The 15496-nt window shown below is 58.9% G+C and overlaps 1 protein-coding gene across 8 annotated transcripts in view; it reads left to right on the top strand.

Moving 5' to 3' along the window:
- Positions 1 to 14109, top strand: part of CNIH3 (cornichon family AMPA receptor auxiliary protein 3) — a 127746-nt gene extending 113637 nt beyond the window's left edge. For 6 of the 8 annotated variants that reach the window (XR_004298071.1, XR_004298072.1, XR_004298073.1 and 3 more), the window contains 3 exons: positions 2705 to 2848; positions 4776 to 4908; positions 6242 to 14109. Coding sequence is in view for 2 of the 8 variants with exons in the window: in XM_032393954.1 (XP_032249845.1) it covers positions 2705 to 2848; positions 6242 to 6269 (172 nt within the window). In the remaining 6 variants the exon portion in view is untranslated. The remainder of the gene's footprint in view (positions 1 to 2704; positions 2849 to 4775; positions 4909 to 6241) is intronic. The other 2 variants (XM_032393954.1, XM_032393952.1) reach the window with 1 other exon arrangement.
- Positions 14110 to 15496: the final 1387 nt, after the last annotated feature.

Raw genomic sequence — 15496 nt, 5'->3', positions numbered from 1 at the left:
GCAAAGTCTGCAGGCTGGGGGCGAAGTCTGCAAGCTGGGGGCACAGCGAAGTCTGCAGGTTGGGGTGTGAAGTCTGTAGGTTGAGGGGTGAAGTTTGCAGGCTGGGGGGTGCTGCGAAGTTTGCAGGTTGAGGGGTGAAGTCTGCAGGCTGGGGGGGCACGGTGAAGTCTGCAGGCTGGGGAGCAAAGTCTGCAGGCTGGGGGGCACAGCGAAGTCTGCAGGTTGGGGTGCGAAGTCTGCAGGTTGGGGGGCGAAGTCTGCAGGCTGGTGGACAATGTCTGCAGGCTGGGGGACAAAGTGTGCAGGCTGGAGAGTGAAGTCTGCAGGTTGGAGGGCTAACACGGGCACAGGCTCAGAGGTGAGACAGCACTCGGTGTGCTGGGGAAGGGCCCTGGTTCAGCGAGGCTGGATGCAGGGTCCTCGGATGGAGGTGAATGGACGTGGGCTTGACAGACAGCAGAGGGACCAGGGGTGGAGGGTCCGAAGCTCTCTGCTGGGGAAGTTGGAATCAACGTATTCTGCAGAAAATGGAAGCGCTCAGAAGCTTTTTTGGGGAGAAAGTGGCCTTGCCTGATCCTAGTTTTAGGAAAACGACTGGTGGCAGCCATGGGGAGGACAGGTAGGAGGGTGAACTTGTGAATCTGGAATTGGGAGGTCACCATGGCATTGCAGGTGAAGAGAGGATGGACTTGACCCCAGTGTGACAGAGCGATGGAAGTCGGAAGGGCAGAGAGTTCACGTGGAGGTGAACTTGGCCTTGGCCAGTGAGCAGGTGCAGTGGGCAGGGCAGAGGTAGCCTCGAAGCTGCTGGCTGGGAGGGGATGGCGCCCCTGACGGGGGGCAGGAGAGGACAAAGTGCAGGTTAGGGAGAAAGGAAAGTGACTCAGTTACACAAGAAAGTCCTGTGCTTTTTTTTTTTATAAAGATTTAATTTATTTATTTGCTATATAAAGAGAGCAAGCGAGAGAGACAGAAAGAGAGCGCGAGCGCACAAGCAGGGGGAGGGGCAGAGGGAGAAGCCCAGGACCCGGGATCCTGACCTGAGCTGAAGGCAGACTCCTAAACGGCTGAGCCCCCCAGGCGCCCAGAGAGCATCCTGTTTGGAGTGAGGGTAACCCCCTGCAGTCTGAGCTTGTAGAGCAGTCAGGTGGGAACAAGGTGGCGTTGGAATATAGTCCCTGCCGACTCAGGGACTGTGTGGGCTTAGCTCACCCAGTATCCACACAACCGGGCGAGCTGCGGCCCCTTCTCTGTTTCACCCATGGGTGGGGGGTGGGACCCCGTGGCTCACAAGGTTAAGGCACCACCCGGTCCCTGAGCCAGGACAGGGCGGGGCCCAGTTCAGCCCCGCCTCTGTATGGATCTGTCATACAGCAATTCCTAAGTGCTCAGAAAATGAAAAGGAACGAGGAGAGGAGGTCCTTTGAAAATCAGAGTCATTGAAGACAGTCTTCCTTGGGCTTCTGCTCCCGCCTCCCCCAGGCCCAGGCCAGGACGTTGTCCCGCAGACCCAGCCCCTCCCGCCCTATTCTCAGGCACTGGAGGCAAGCAGTGGGGCACCTCCGTCCGGTCCCATTCTTGTCAGAGTATTGCATCCAGCACCCAGTTGTCTCTGCACTTCCGTCCCCATTTTACAGACGACAAAGCTGAGGCTCGGAGGGATCAATGGCCGGCTGGAGGAAGGTCAGTCTGGTGGCCGGTAGCCGCAGAGCCCTGACTCTCTCCACCGAGCCGCTTGGCCACCTGGCTGCCCCTGTCCCCACGGAGCGAGGTCTCCGCAAGGCCAGTGGATTTGGAATGTGCTCCCGGGGAGGCAAGGAGTGTGGCCTGGAGAGCTGCGAGCTGGCAGGCATCACTGAACCCGGCTTGTGCCGTCCTCCTGGCACCCTGTGATGACCGTCGCTGTCGCTGTCCTCTGGGGGGTGAGGTCGGGCTGGAACACCGGTCCTGGTTACAGGGCACCCTTCTGAGCCCGGGAATCATCTGCTCAGGGCCCCTCTCCGGCCCGACCTCTGGCCTCCTTCACCCAACTGACAGACAGCAGCCCGCCGAGGCCGTGCCGGGGGCCAGAGGTCAGCCGCGGGGTGGCCCTCGAGTCCCGCCCAGCCTCACCACCAGAGTCCCGGCCTCCGCTGGGTGTTTCCACGGACACAAAGCTTGCTTCAGCTTCCCTCTGTCCCACGCCCTGTGCTTTCGCTCCCCCTGGGTCCTTCTGCTGCTATGCCCCCCGCCATGGTCAATGCTCTTTGGCTGTTCTGGGTCCTTCTACCAAGAAGTAAAGTGTCTGAACCCCACCGCACTCCTGCGGGAGTGTGACATCTCTCCCCCAGTGTTCCGGATTTGAAAAGAGGGTCTGTGTGGGGGACAGCATGACACGCAGAGTCATTAATGATCAGGGTAGAATGTGGTCGGGGGTGATGCCACCCTGCGTGTCGCTGCCCCATTCTGGGCTGACGCCCACAGGGGTGCCCACAGCCCTGGAGCAAGGAGGCTCTTCTCGGTGCCTCCAGGTGACTCGGTTTCCTTCCTTTGGAGCAGCTCTCTCTGTGGGCGCGGTGCCCGTGGTGCCGGAGGGTCTCTGTCTGGGAGTGGCCCTCAGTGCCGGGCAGTGATGTGGGCAGCGGCAGAACGCTGCTTCGCAGAGATCCCTCGGATGCCCTTCCGAGCCCCAGAGCCAAGGACGCCGTGTCCTCTGTCCCCGCAGGTATTTCCACTGTCCAGCGGACAGCTCGGAGCTCGCCTACGACCCGCCGGCGGTCATGAACGCGGACACCTTGAGCTACTGTCAGAAGGAGGCCTGGTGCAAACTGGCGTTCTATCTGCTGTCCTTCTTCTACTACCTTTACTGGTGAGTGTCTATCCCTCCTGGCGCTCTGGGTCCTGCAGACTGGCTTGTGCCTCTGGCTTTTGCGGGGGGGGGGGGGGCTGTGGGGGGGGGGGTCGCAGCCGCATGGGTCTGATGCCAGCCATCTGACTCGGTCGGGAGCCTGGGCTTGTGCATGGAGGCGTGAGGGGTGGCGGGTCCTGCAGGAGGCCTGGCCCCTGGTGGGCGCATCCGCAGGGCCTCACAGAGAAATACATTGTCCCCACACCTCTGGGGAGGCGGTTGGTGACACACAGCTGGTCACTCCTTCCCCATAGGGCTCCGTCCCCAGCTCAGCCACTTGAGTCCCCTGTGGCCCGTAGTCCACGTGGAAGCATCTGGGGGACAGAACAGAGACCCCGGGGGGCGGTCGCGCGTCTCAAAGGGGCACGCGGGGTCACTGAGTGCTCAGGCTCACGACTCTGCCCTTGTTACGTAACTAGCTAATGAGGTAGACCGTGCTGACTTTGCGATCGTTCAGCAACGCCCCCGTGTCTGCACCTCTGCAGAGAGCGGCCTAGCGAGGCAGATGGCTGAAAGCAGACTGCCTATGGCCGGGCCCCGAGAGCACCTTTTCTGAAAGCATCTCCCTCCTGTTCCTCTTTGGGCTCATTTCTGGGGCACCTCACCTGCCACCTCACTACGCGGTGGCTACCTGCGTTCGGCCAGGAAAGCTGCCGGTGTCCTGGCGCTGCTGTCGGTGCTAGCCGCGTGAGGAAGAGGAGGGTGGGGTGTTAGCGGGGCCGCCCCAGGCTTGGGGCGGGCTGGGGAGTGGCTGCATTTATCCACACTTAAAAATGAGCCGTGCTCGGGTCTCTCTGACTCCGACTTAGAACTTTCTAGCCACTGAAGCTCGCTCAAGCTGGTTCCTGCCTTGGGGATCCCAAAGAGGGTGGCCTCCAGGCTTAAGGACTTGACACCATGGGCTAACGTGAGGTGCTGGAGTGAGCTCAGTCTCCTCTGTGGGGGTCTGCAGACGCCCCCACTGCAGAGTCACGAGCCTGCCCCAGAGGCAGCCGTGCCCCCCGGGCTCCTTCCTCGTTCGTCTGGGGTCCACCCTAGTCCAGATGGAGATGGAGGCAGGTCACACCCCCTCATTTCAGTTGCGTTGCCAGCATCCGTCTGTTGTGGGAAAGAAGACCTGGGAAGTCACAGCAAAGTAGCTCCCTTCCTGCAGGGCTGTGGGGGGCAGGAGGGGGCGGCGGGGGCAGGGGACAGTGGGGCTGTGGGGGGTCGCGGGAGGGGGCGCGGGGGCGCGGGAGGGGGCGCGGGGGGTGGCGGCGCGGCGGGGGGGGGGCGGGGGCGGGAGGGGGCGGGGCGGCCAGGGGCGGGAGGGGGCGCGAGGGGGCGGCAGTGGGCGGGCGGGCGGCCTGGGCGGCTCCTGCCCATTGCCTGAGCGTGATCATCCTATAAACCTCGTGTCCCACACATTCCGGCTGGCTGTCTGTCCTTCCTTCAGTCTGGCTCTGCCTTCATGTTGCATTTGTTAATTACTTTGTTGCTAAAACAAAACTAGAACAACTGCTCCCTGCCTCGCGGGACCCTGGGTGGCACCCGGGGCTCCCCCTTCTTTGTTGAACCCGGTGTCGGGGGCTCTGCCGAGCTCCTCAAAGACCCAGTGTCTCCCGCCCCAGAACTCCCAGCCCCTTGGAGCCAGGGCTTGTGGGCGCACAGGACCGTTGGCCCCGGCCACTCTTGTGGGGGAAAGGGGGACCCATGCAGGTGGACAGCTGCGTCCAAGCTGAGCACAGGGATGGACTGAAGTGACAGCCGCAGGGACCCTGTCAAGGTGGGGTTGGCATTTCACAGGACCTTGCAGAGATTGAGAAATGTGTCCGAGGCCCTAGCTGAGACGTGTTTGTCTCACCCCAGAGCCTGGACTTGTCTCAGCATCGTGTGCTAACTACCCCAGCAGGTGCCCCGTGGACCAGGAGATGCTTGCAGGTTCCTGGGGTGGATCCTAGCCAACAGGAACGCAAACACCAGCGGTTAGTCCAGGGTGGACGGTCTGCCTGCGCCTTGGAACCATCTCTCAAGCCAGGAGGGTGAGGTGGCACCAGCCTCCCGCCCATTGCTCTGGGTCACGGCTGCCTCCTTCTTGTGTATTCCTCTCCCTCTATGATTGTCTTCTCTCTGGCCGACTTGCTGGCAGACACCCCGTCTGTCTCATCCGCCTGTGTGTCTGTGGCGCCCTGGCTGGAGCGTGGCACACAGTAGGTGCTCACGAGCTCCCTGTTATTGCTGCAGCTTGGCTGTGTGGTCCCTCGAGGCAGGTGTCGGTCTGCACGCTCACCGTTGTCTGTCAGCACCGAGCATGGTGCGTGGCATGCGGGAGGCGCTCAATAATGGTGAATGAGTGGCTGAAAGTCTGAAAGTGAGTAGAGCGAGTAAAGGGCATCCGTGACCCCACTCGGTATCACCACAGAGAGACGGGCGTGGCTCCTTGCCTTGCCTCCCTGGCTCTGTGACCTTGAGCGATGGTCCGCTTCTCACGTGACCCCCAGCTCCCCTGAGTGCAGGGAGACCCTCCAGCTTGGGCCTGGCCAGTGATGCTCCGTGGACACGTGGTGAACCGGGTTCGCAGAGATGGAACTTCAGCTGCTCTGAGGAGCTCGTAGGGCCTTGGAAACTGGATAGGGTTAGAAGTGAAGCAGACTTTCTTCCCGCTTGGTTTTCTTTCTCAGATAACCCTTTTTCCTCTCTATAATGTGAACGGGGGTGGTTTTTCTTTGTGCCAGGAAGGCAAAGTGGTATATTTTGGCATGGAATGTTCCCCGATGTTGCAGAATTAGCCTGCCGCCCTTCCTAAAAGCACAGGGATGCGTGACTCCTTCCCTGGTCGTGTTGGGTCACCACCGTAGGACACATGCTCCTAATGCACGTTTAATGCGTGCATTTCATTAAACACAGGAGGGCCAGGGAGTGACCCGGGTCAGAATTTGTGTTGTTTGTATGCCCAGAGGGCCTGCGTTCATACGTGGGGCCTCAGAATGGTGACGACGGTCCTCTTCCCAGCGTGGGGTATCGTGTGGTATCACAGAGGTGGGTGGGGTGGAGAGAACCCCCCGCACGCCCCAGCCTGGGGACCTGCAGGAAGGAGGCACAGCCACCATGATAACCATGCGGATGAGGATAATAAGCTGCACTTAGAGCAATCGCATCTTCTACCCAAGGGACTCGGTGCACGCTCACAGCACAGGTTTAGTCCAGTGGGGTGGGAAGTAGTGGGGCCAGCAGGGCGGGGAGTAGATGCTCCAGGGCCGGGACGAGAAAGAAGCCATGGGGTCCGGCTTGGGGAAGGACCCTCGGGTGAGGGTCAGTCTGAGTCCCTCACGGGCTCCCGCTCACTCCCTCTCTTCCTTTTCTCTCTGCATTCAGCATGATCTACACGCTAGTGAGCTCTTAACTCAGACCGCTCACGTCCTCCGAGGCTGAGTTCACGGGAGCCGGGCCCAGACGGGGACGCGTGAGAGACACCTGCGGACTGAGGGCCCCTGCAGCAGCAGTGGGCCAAGGGGTCGCTGCCCAGCCTGCACTCGGGGTGTGGTCCCTTTGGGGCCGTGGGCCCTCTCCTGGGCAAGGACTGCTGCTTCCTGAGCGCACGCACCTCTCCGACATCTCCGTGCCGTGCACGCGGAGCCCCGGGGCCGCGGGAGGGGCGGCTGACAGGCTGCCCGGGGCCTGCCCAGGACGGAATGACCCAGGATCCAGGCCGACTGTGTGGCATCCCCTGAGCCTCGTGTTTCTTCTGACCACTGGCCATGCCCCGCGCTTCGGTGGGACGGCCTGGAGGGCGCACACATTGGCCTCTGAGCCCTGACCGGCCCCGAGCCCGTGGGCTGTTTGTGCACTCTGTGGTGGGAGAGCCGGCTCCGCGACCCCAGGAACGCAGCGTGGGGCTCTCCGTCCATCCTGAGTTATGTCCAAAGTCGAGGGGAGGCGGGAATCCGAGGGAAGAATGATTTTGTAAAACGTTCACAGGTTCAAAGTGTTAGTTCTTGGCCCCCATGAGCTGTACTCTTGGGCTGTCAATCCAGAGCACCACAGAGCCCATGAGCGCGGATCGATGGCTCCACATTGTCACAGCCGCCCTGAGTCGAGGACCCCAAGCAGCCACGCGCCCAGAAAGCACTGCGGTCCCTGCTCTGCGCCCGCGGCTGGGAAGTGACACGGCACGGTCATATGTTGCTGCATCGTTCACGCAGGGACATTCGCTTGTTGAGAATTCTCCGTTTGACAATCTGTCCTCTGTGGGTAGCCGCTGTTCTAGGGGCTTGTAAATAATGACAAGGCTGAGATGTTCCATGTGGATTGGGCACAGTGATTTCCACCTTGTTCCCGGAACTTGCTTGTTTGCTTCTGTTGGACACGCACAGGCTGCTTATACCTGTGTCCGGCTCCCGGCAGAGGCCCGTGCCTCAGGCTTATGAATGGTGTTGGTGTGACACGCCGTGCACACGTTTGCATGCCGTGGCAGGTCCAGTGTCTCACCTACCTGGCTGGTCTCGTTTAAACCCTGTGACAGGCTGCCTTTGGCTCTGTGGGGTTGGCACATTAGAAAAAAAGTTTCCAAAAGGTGTTTTGCTTCTAAAAATTGTACAGAGAACAAAACTGAGACTTCTGCTCTGAGGCTGAAGGTATAAAACCAGGGGATTCTGGGCGGTATTTTGGGGACCAGACTCCCCTTTGTCCAGGCTGGGTAGCTGGGGCTGGGGGGCGAGCTGCCTGTGGGGCCGGCTGGCCCCATCTCTGACCCCATTCCTGAGAAGACCGGCTGCGAGAGCCCTGACTCGCCATACTTCTCACCCTCGAGCTGCTTTGTTTGCTGTTGTACTTTGCCTCCTTCCAGAAGGATGCGCAGTGGTCCGTAATAGCAGACACAGGTACCCAGAGACCACTGAAATGGAAGTAGGGAGCTGAGACCCACAGAGGAGGACACACCGACGTCCTGAGGTTCTGATGCCTGAGACTGACCTTGAATGTTGCCTTCTCTTCGCAGTAAAGGGTAGCCCACATTCGCCTAGGTTGCTTTCATGTCCTCTTTGACCTTCCTCACGGTCCTATGAGGTCGATACTCTTCTTTTTCCCATTTTCTAAGGGAGGAGGCAGAAGCTAAGAGAGGGTAAGCGACTTACCCGTAGTCACTCAGCAGCCACAGACCTGCCTTTACACCCAGGTCGTCTGACTTCAAAACCCCATGTCCTTTCCATCACCCGAGAGCCAGCGAAGCAGCTTAGGCCCCTGCGACAGTTGGATTAGCACACACTTTTGGAGAAAAGGAGATTTAAAGACACAGAGCTATAGACAAAGTGCCTGGTTTCTGTTCCTTCTGCGCAGGCCTCAGCCTTGCTTCGCCGTGGCGGGTTCTTCCCCGAGGGGGTCCCCTGAAAGCTGGAAGAGCTGCAAGTGCACGAACACCCCAGTGCTCCCCTCCCACAAGCTGCGAACCATCTCCGCTGGTCTGGCGGGGGCTTGAGCCGGTTTTCGGGTCCTGTGAGAGCTAATCATGAGCACAGGGGTGAACAGCTGCTGGAGCCGCGCCAGGTGCCATGACCTCGCCCGGCCCACAGCGACCCCACAAAGCAGCTGGGCCTTACCAACCAGGAGGCCAGGGAGGCTCGGGTGGGTGAGTCTGCCCCAGGGACCGAGCCAGACCGGGGCTCGGGGCTGCGCCTCAGTGGGGGATGGTGACCACAGCTCTGAACCGCGGTGTCGGCCGTTGCTCCAGGCGCTTGCATCTCGCGGCACCGTGGGATCCACGTTATCCGCGTTTATAGACGAAGACGTTCTGGGACCTCAGAGACCCTCAGTGAGGGAGGGGCGGGCAGAGCTGGGGCTGGCATCGAAGCCCCCATGTGCCCCCCCCCCCCCACGTAACGTTGCCTGCTGGGATATCTTCACCTGTCCGTTTGTCCCACAGTCAGGGGGAGGGCAGAGCAGGGGACAGTGCCCTGGGTACATCCCAAAGCGGCTGATGCATGGCTCTCCCTGCCCGGCACAGCTCTGGGCACCGGGAGAGAGGTTCTCAGGGGCACAGGCATCAGGGAAGGTGCCGTGGGGACCCGATTCCCGTTTCCTTGGAGGGGCAGAGCCGTAGGCCTGGCTGTGCCCAAAGGGGCAGAGCAGGACTGGGGGGGTCACTTACTTTCCACGTCACTAAGTTGAGGTGGATGATGACACCCACTACACTGACCTGTTGGATTAAATGAGGTCATATTTGCAAAGAACCGGGAAGAGTGCCCTGCACGTGGGAAGTCAGGTAAGGGTCCCCCCTCTGTGGGAGGTGGGTCCCCCTCGCTGTCCTCATTGTGCCCTGTGCGCATCCTGGTCCAGGGCCTCTGGAGGGAGGGGGGACGTCACCTGGACCAGCTGTCCGCCTGACGCCTCGTTCCGGCCACAGTATGCTGACCCCTCTTTCCTGCACTGTGCTCTCCAGCCTGTGCTGGCCGCCCTCCAACGCTTGCCCCGCGCAGGCCCCGTGCCCAGCATGCGACGCGCACGGTCTCACCTTAACCCCCACAACATCGCGAAGTAGGGGCCGTCACTGGTCCGGTTCATAGTTCAAGTACTGAAGCTGGTGGAGGTTACGCGAGTGACAGTTACCAGTGACACGTGGAGCCTCGACTCCAACCCACGTCTGTTTGTCCCCAGGGCCTTGAGCCCTTTGCACTCCTGAAGGGGTGATGCTGGAAGGGCCGGAGGAGGGAGAACGGGAGGGACGCTGTCCCAGGATCGTGGCCGGCACACCTGCCTTCTCCATAGCCAGTAGCTAAGGGTACATGACCCGACATTCGGGAGGGTCTGCGCTACGGGGTCTTGTGCAAGCTTCCCGATGTTTCTGAAACTGAGCTGTCCCGTCCGTAAGGTGGCAAGACTACCTCCCTTGCCAGTGTGGTTGCGATCATCAAAGTGAGTTATGTGCGTAGGGCTTGTGCAGGGGGCTCAGCACACCTTGGTCCTCAGTGCCCGGCTTCCCTCTCCCCCACAGACGTGAAGGGAGCCTTCCTGGAATTGAACGCTAGCTGCCTGCCTCCCGCCCCCCAGTCCTGCGGCCGGCCGGCACGGGACAGGGCTCAGCCCTCTCGAGATCTCCCCTGTGCTTCCTGTTTGTAGGCTTGGCCATTGCATCGATGTTGAATGAAGTTATTGCTCTTGGGGCAGTTTTGTTCTCTCCCGAGAGAGGCGAGTGGAGCTGCTTTGACAACTGCACAGACCCCTCCTAACCCTTCCCGTTCCCGGGCTGGGGCTGCTCCTTTCCAAACTGCGCGCTGGTGAAGCGGTCCGGGTCTCAGGCGGCCTGGGCTGCAAGGCTTGGGCAGAGGGCTGCGGCCGCTGTGGTCACTGGGGCGCGCCCTGGCTTGGGTTTTGGCTGCCCCCGCACCCAGGAGCCGGGCGGGGTAGCAGGCCCCCCGGGCTTTGCCCCACGTCGCCACGGCCGTTTCTGCTCCTGTTCACCTCTGCTCAGATAGCTCCGGGCCCCCCAGGAGTGTCTTCCTGTGCTGAACCTGACCCCTCGGCCACCACATGACGCCCACTCGGGCTTCCTTCCCAGCTGGCGAGTGCTGGGCTGTGGAGCCGCTCCTTACATTTCTTAGGGCTCTTGCTCTGAGCACGGCCCTCCTGAAAACGGCTTATGTAAGCTCACAATGAAATAAATCATATTCAAAACAAAGGTAATGAAGAGTCAAAACTCACCACCTCCTGGTTATTTCAGGACATCTTGCCGTGCTCTGTGCTCTGTGCTGTGCGTACGGGGGATCGCCATGTAAGCATAGCGATCTGCGTCCTCCCTGGGGTGCCCTGGCAGCTCGAAATCAGCCCGGTCGGAGTGTGTGCACCTGCAGCAGATTGCGTGCCCTCCCCTGCCTCGCATGCCTCCCCCCCGGGCTCATTGCTGGATGTTGACTAGTACCCAGGGGTCACGTCCGCCCGTCCGCGGCATGGCCACGTGGCAGCTGGTGGCCAGTGCCGCCGAGGGCGTGCGCACCAGAGCCCAGTGTCCAGGGCCCTCGGGGCCGGACCTGCCTCCCACACAGGCAGTGACACCAGTGGCTCTCATTTATGCGCTTTTGTCCCCGAGAGATGATCGGACAGTAGACTTTTCAGCTGTAAGGCTTGAGGGCCTGCATGTAACTTGAGGAACACGGCTGAGCGCGAACGTGCTTCTGTACTTGGGCCCCAGTGCCCTTGAATTACCTTGGGGGCAGCTGTCTTTCCTGTCCACCACCTGGACGGTGGGTCCCATCCCTGGGGTCTTCCATGTCCTGCAGCTGGATGCCTGGGTCCTGGGTGAATGCTGTGGTGAATACTGACCACACTCCACGTGTTATGCATCCCGTGGGGGGCTGATGAGGGTCCAGGGCATCTCTGGGTGCCTGCAGCCATGCTTTGCACACAGAACAAGCTCGGGAACCACAGCTCTTCTCTGCTCGGCTCTGCAGGCTGGTGAGTGTGGTGTCTGCTCCCAGCCAGCCGTGCAGCTGTGGTTCCTCCCCACGCACCCCTCCCCCAGGCAGGCCCCTCTCCTCCTGGACCAGGTACCTCAGGGGCAAACACGCACCTGCTGGTGGAGAGATGCACCGGCACAGGGAGGCTGTTTGGCTTCCGGAAGGAATCCTGGCAGCTGGCAGAGAGACTTACAGGCCATGGCAGAGTTTCTGTCCCAATGCCGTGCCCAGGCTCTGAGCAGAAGACCCTGGTCCTTTCAGAAATGCTTGGCACCTTGGAGAAACAGCATCACCTTTCTGATAGGAATATAGCTCTGAGATTCCAGAGCAGGGGACCTGGGGGAAAGGAGAACTGGTTAAGCACCAGTCCCCACATTAAATTATAAAGAGAGGTGTCCATTGGGCCCCCAAGCTGGGAACGGCCTGTTTTGACTGCGGCAATGAAAACAGCAGGGCAGAGCTGGAGGCTCTCGGGGAAATGTTGCTGGTCGGTGGCATCATGGCACAGGTCTTGTGATGCTGTTCTGATTTTCCCACAGCTCCGCAGGGAGTAAGTGTGATGTTGAGGTGACGTTCTGGGCTCCACGGGCTGCAGAGAGCCGTCTGCGTGGAGGGGTGCTGGGTGGAAGCAGAGATCTGTGGTCAAGCACCTGTGGGCCCTGCAGGGCTAAACACACCCGCAGATTTTCCCCAACCGCCCTGTGCAGGGAGCTCGGGTCCCAGCATCAAGGGGGAGGCTGGTCTGCAGGGCACTCGCTGTGAAGTGTGGCCCTGGGGACTCCGAGGGAGGAGTGGGGCAGAGCCCTCTGGTCGAGGGTGGCCTGAGACATGAGCGTGTATTGGGGTGGGATGGGTCCACACAGGGACCTAAGGATGGGAATGAGTGTGAAAAGGTGGGACTTGCCCCAAATTAGAGAATGGCACTAATGAGAATTAATCCACATAATCCAAGTGCAGAAAAAGGTAGGAAGGGCTGGATTTAGGATCCCCTGGATCATAAGCTCTATGAGGATAGGCTTTCATTAGGTAGCTCCAGAGCTGGGCTTGGTTCTCATGAGACTGCCACAAATCCATGTTGAATGAAATTTTGGATCCCTTCTGGAATCAGCAGGAAGCTGAGAGAGCCACTCTGGTCCGTGGGAACCGGTGTCCTGGGAGGAATGTGGAGGCCTCGTGCAGCTGCGTCCTGGATATGCCTTGTAGGGCTCAGTAGTGATAAAGCAGGTGCAAGCACGGCCGGCGCATCTGCAGGTGCCCCTCTCTGCAAAGACCTCTCTGGGCTCGTTCTTCTCAGAATCAGGAAAACACAACCCCTAGACCCACAGGAGCAGATGGTGGCTCTCCAGAGTCATGGAGTGACCAACCCTAGACTCCAGCTTAGAAAACCTTGAGGGAAAAAAGAGCCAGGCCTTGGGTTGCGGCTCCCTGGCGTGTGGAAGCAGCTGCAGTCCAGCCCTTGAGCATCGCTCCTGGCAGACAGGGGTCTCCCCACGGGCCCTGGGGGTTCTCCCGGCTGGGGCCGCAGAGGGCAGGGTGAGGGTGAGAATGGTGGGTGGACAGTGACAATGACTTTAGCCCCAACCACTTCTGCAACATGGCCCTCTGTTCAGGCCCAGCTTGGGGGTTGGTGGGCCTGGTCCCAAGGAGAGCAGGGGGGCGGCCAGGGTCGAGCCAGATAATACAGATCGTGGGTTTGGTTCTGATGTCCTATAAGTCCAGGTGGTTCCAGCTGTGGTGTAACAGGGAGGCTGACTCCATTTTCCATGTGTGTTTGCTGACAGCTTCTGGGCCTCCTCAGCCCCTCCTCCTCTTCCCCACATCTGGGCCAGCTGAGGAGAGGGTCTGCATGCTCCCTCCCTCGATACCGGGGGTGGGGAGTTCCAGCCGCACAAAACCCGGCCTGTGTGTGGGACCCCTCCCCCTAGTCCCACCCCCGATCACAACAGAAGCCAGACCCCTCCTCATTCTCCAGCCATCCTGTTGGGAGCCTGCCCTGCTCCCCTGAGAGACTCATCATGTCAGTTATAAACTCTTTCTTCCTCTTGGTCCACGTGTGGCACCATCGGGCTCAACATGCAAGTCAAATTTTGAGTGGGGGGTTGGTCCAGCCCCTACCTCAGGGCAAGCAAACATGTGGTTACTGGTAGATGCTAGATGCACAAGGAGCTTATTTCTGGCTCATTCTGGTCCAAGGGAGAAGCTTCTGGTCCAGTGGCCTCCCATGAGCTCATTGGAGGCTGGGCCCTTCCATCTTGTAGCCCCACCTGTTTGAGGCCTTTAGGATTGTCTGCGTTGTCAACAGCAGGGAAGAGCATGGAGGGTCAGGTGCACGCTGCTCGTCACAGGCCTGGCGCTCAGGTGTGCAGCCCACCCACGCAGAAGACGTGCCTTGCAGCTGGTCAATGAGCACACAGCAGCACCTCCCATGGGCATGCGGACTGTCAGTGTGCCATCGAGGGGGTGTTAGGTAGTGGGGTAGAGTCTGAGGAAGAAGTTCTGGGTGAGCGCCGTACATTCATAAATAGCCTTCTGGGCGATGAGAGAGGAAGAGGAAAGAAAAGGAAAAGATAATTTTTTTCACAATATCCTTTCTGGTTGGTTTTCATGCTTGAGGCTTGCCTTCTACAATCTCACCCAAAGCAGTGGGTGTGGGTGGGGGGCAGGAGAAAGCAGGCGGGAAGATGTGGGGTCCCTTCCCTGTGATCAGAGTCAGCTGCTTGTGCACACTCACGCACACACCCCTCACACACATGTACACACACTCACATGCTCATATATGTGCACGCACATACACACGTACATACTCTCATGTGCACACACTAACATATGTGCGCACACACTCATACACACACGTACATACACGTGCACACACTCACCCACACTCATGTGCACACACATACACACTCACACATACATACTCATATGTGCACGCACACACTCACTCATACACTCACACACATACGCACACACACTTTTTCTCATGATCGGTCCCTCCAGTCTCCTGCCCTTCTAAGCCTCCGATGAGAAGGAAAAGGAAGTAGCAGGAGAACAGGAGGGGAGGGAGGGTGGAGGGCAGAGGAGAGACGAAGTCGGTCAGCTATTTTAAGGACATGAAAGTCTTCTCGTAAGTCATTACAGTATCCTTGCCAGTTCATTTCCTTTCTAATGAAGTTGAAAGGTAATCTGATACGTTTCATTATCTCTGCAAATAATTCATAAGTTCAGATGAACTCAGAACCATGACATAGCATGTAGGAGGATTTCAAGGTCTGGCAAGGTGATAATTACAGGACCACACTGGAGCTGACAGCTGGTATTGCAATGATCTCCTTTTATTGAGGTTCTCTGTGCGATTAGGAAAAAACCAGCAAACTGAGTTAAGTTCAGTGGCTGCTGCTGCCCCAGTGTAGACCCTCGGAGCCGTGTGGTGTGTGTGTGCAGAGCCTCTGTGGCTGATGCAGGGCTCTGCAGGCAGAGGATTCTCATGCGTGGCCCATGAGGAGAGCAGCTCAGATGTGTGCAGAAGAATGGCAGGTTCAGTTGCAGAATCCTGGAGAAGCCCGAGAAAGAGAATTAGAACTCAGTTATCAGCACAAACCAGCTCGTTTGTGAGAGCTACTGCTCTGCTTAGGCTGGACACATATGCTATGTCCGTTCTGCATCTCTCAGGTGAAGACAGAGCATAAATGTTTGTCTGGTGGACCAGGAGGAAAGGTGATGCCTTCTGGAAGCAGTAAGCAGGGCTTTGTGGTGAGTATGCTTGAGCTGGCAGAATATCTTCCACAGCCTTGAAATACGTGTAAGCTTATGAAATAAATTCATGATTTTCAGGATAACCACACAGTGAGTACAGACATGGAGTGCACATATTAGAAGATTAGAACTTGAAAGTTAAACCATCTGTTTATTCATTTGTATGTTATTTATTCACCCACTTACTCATTTATTCCATGAAGGTTTATGAAATCTGTCACGTGTCACGTTGAGTGTACAAAAATGAATAAAATGAACCTGCAGCTCTCAGCCCTCAGGGAGCTGACACCTGTCAACTACTCTGCCTCTGTCTCCATCCATCCACCCATCCACCCATCCATCCTCCATTCATCCAACCATCCACCCATCCATCCATCCACCCACCCATCCATCCATCAACCCATCCCTCCATCCTCCATCCATCCATCCATCC

This window comes from Phoca vitulina, unplaced genomic scaffold, assembly GCF_004348235.1.
Source record: "Phoca vitulina isolate PV1807 unplaced genomic scaffold, GSC_HSeal_1.0 scaffold78, whole genome shotgun sequence".
NCBI classification, from domain to species: domain Eukaryota; kingdom Metazoa; phylum Chordata; class Mammalia; order Carnivora; family Phocidae; genus Phoca; species Phoca vitulina.
Note: the sequence above shows the minus strand (reverse complement) of the source record. Positions and strands in the feature narration are given on the sequence as shown.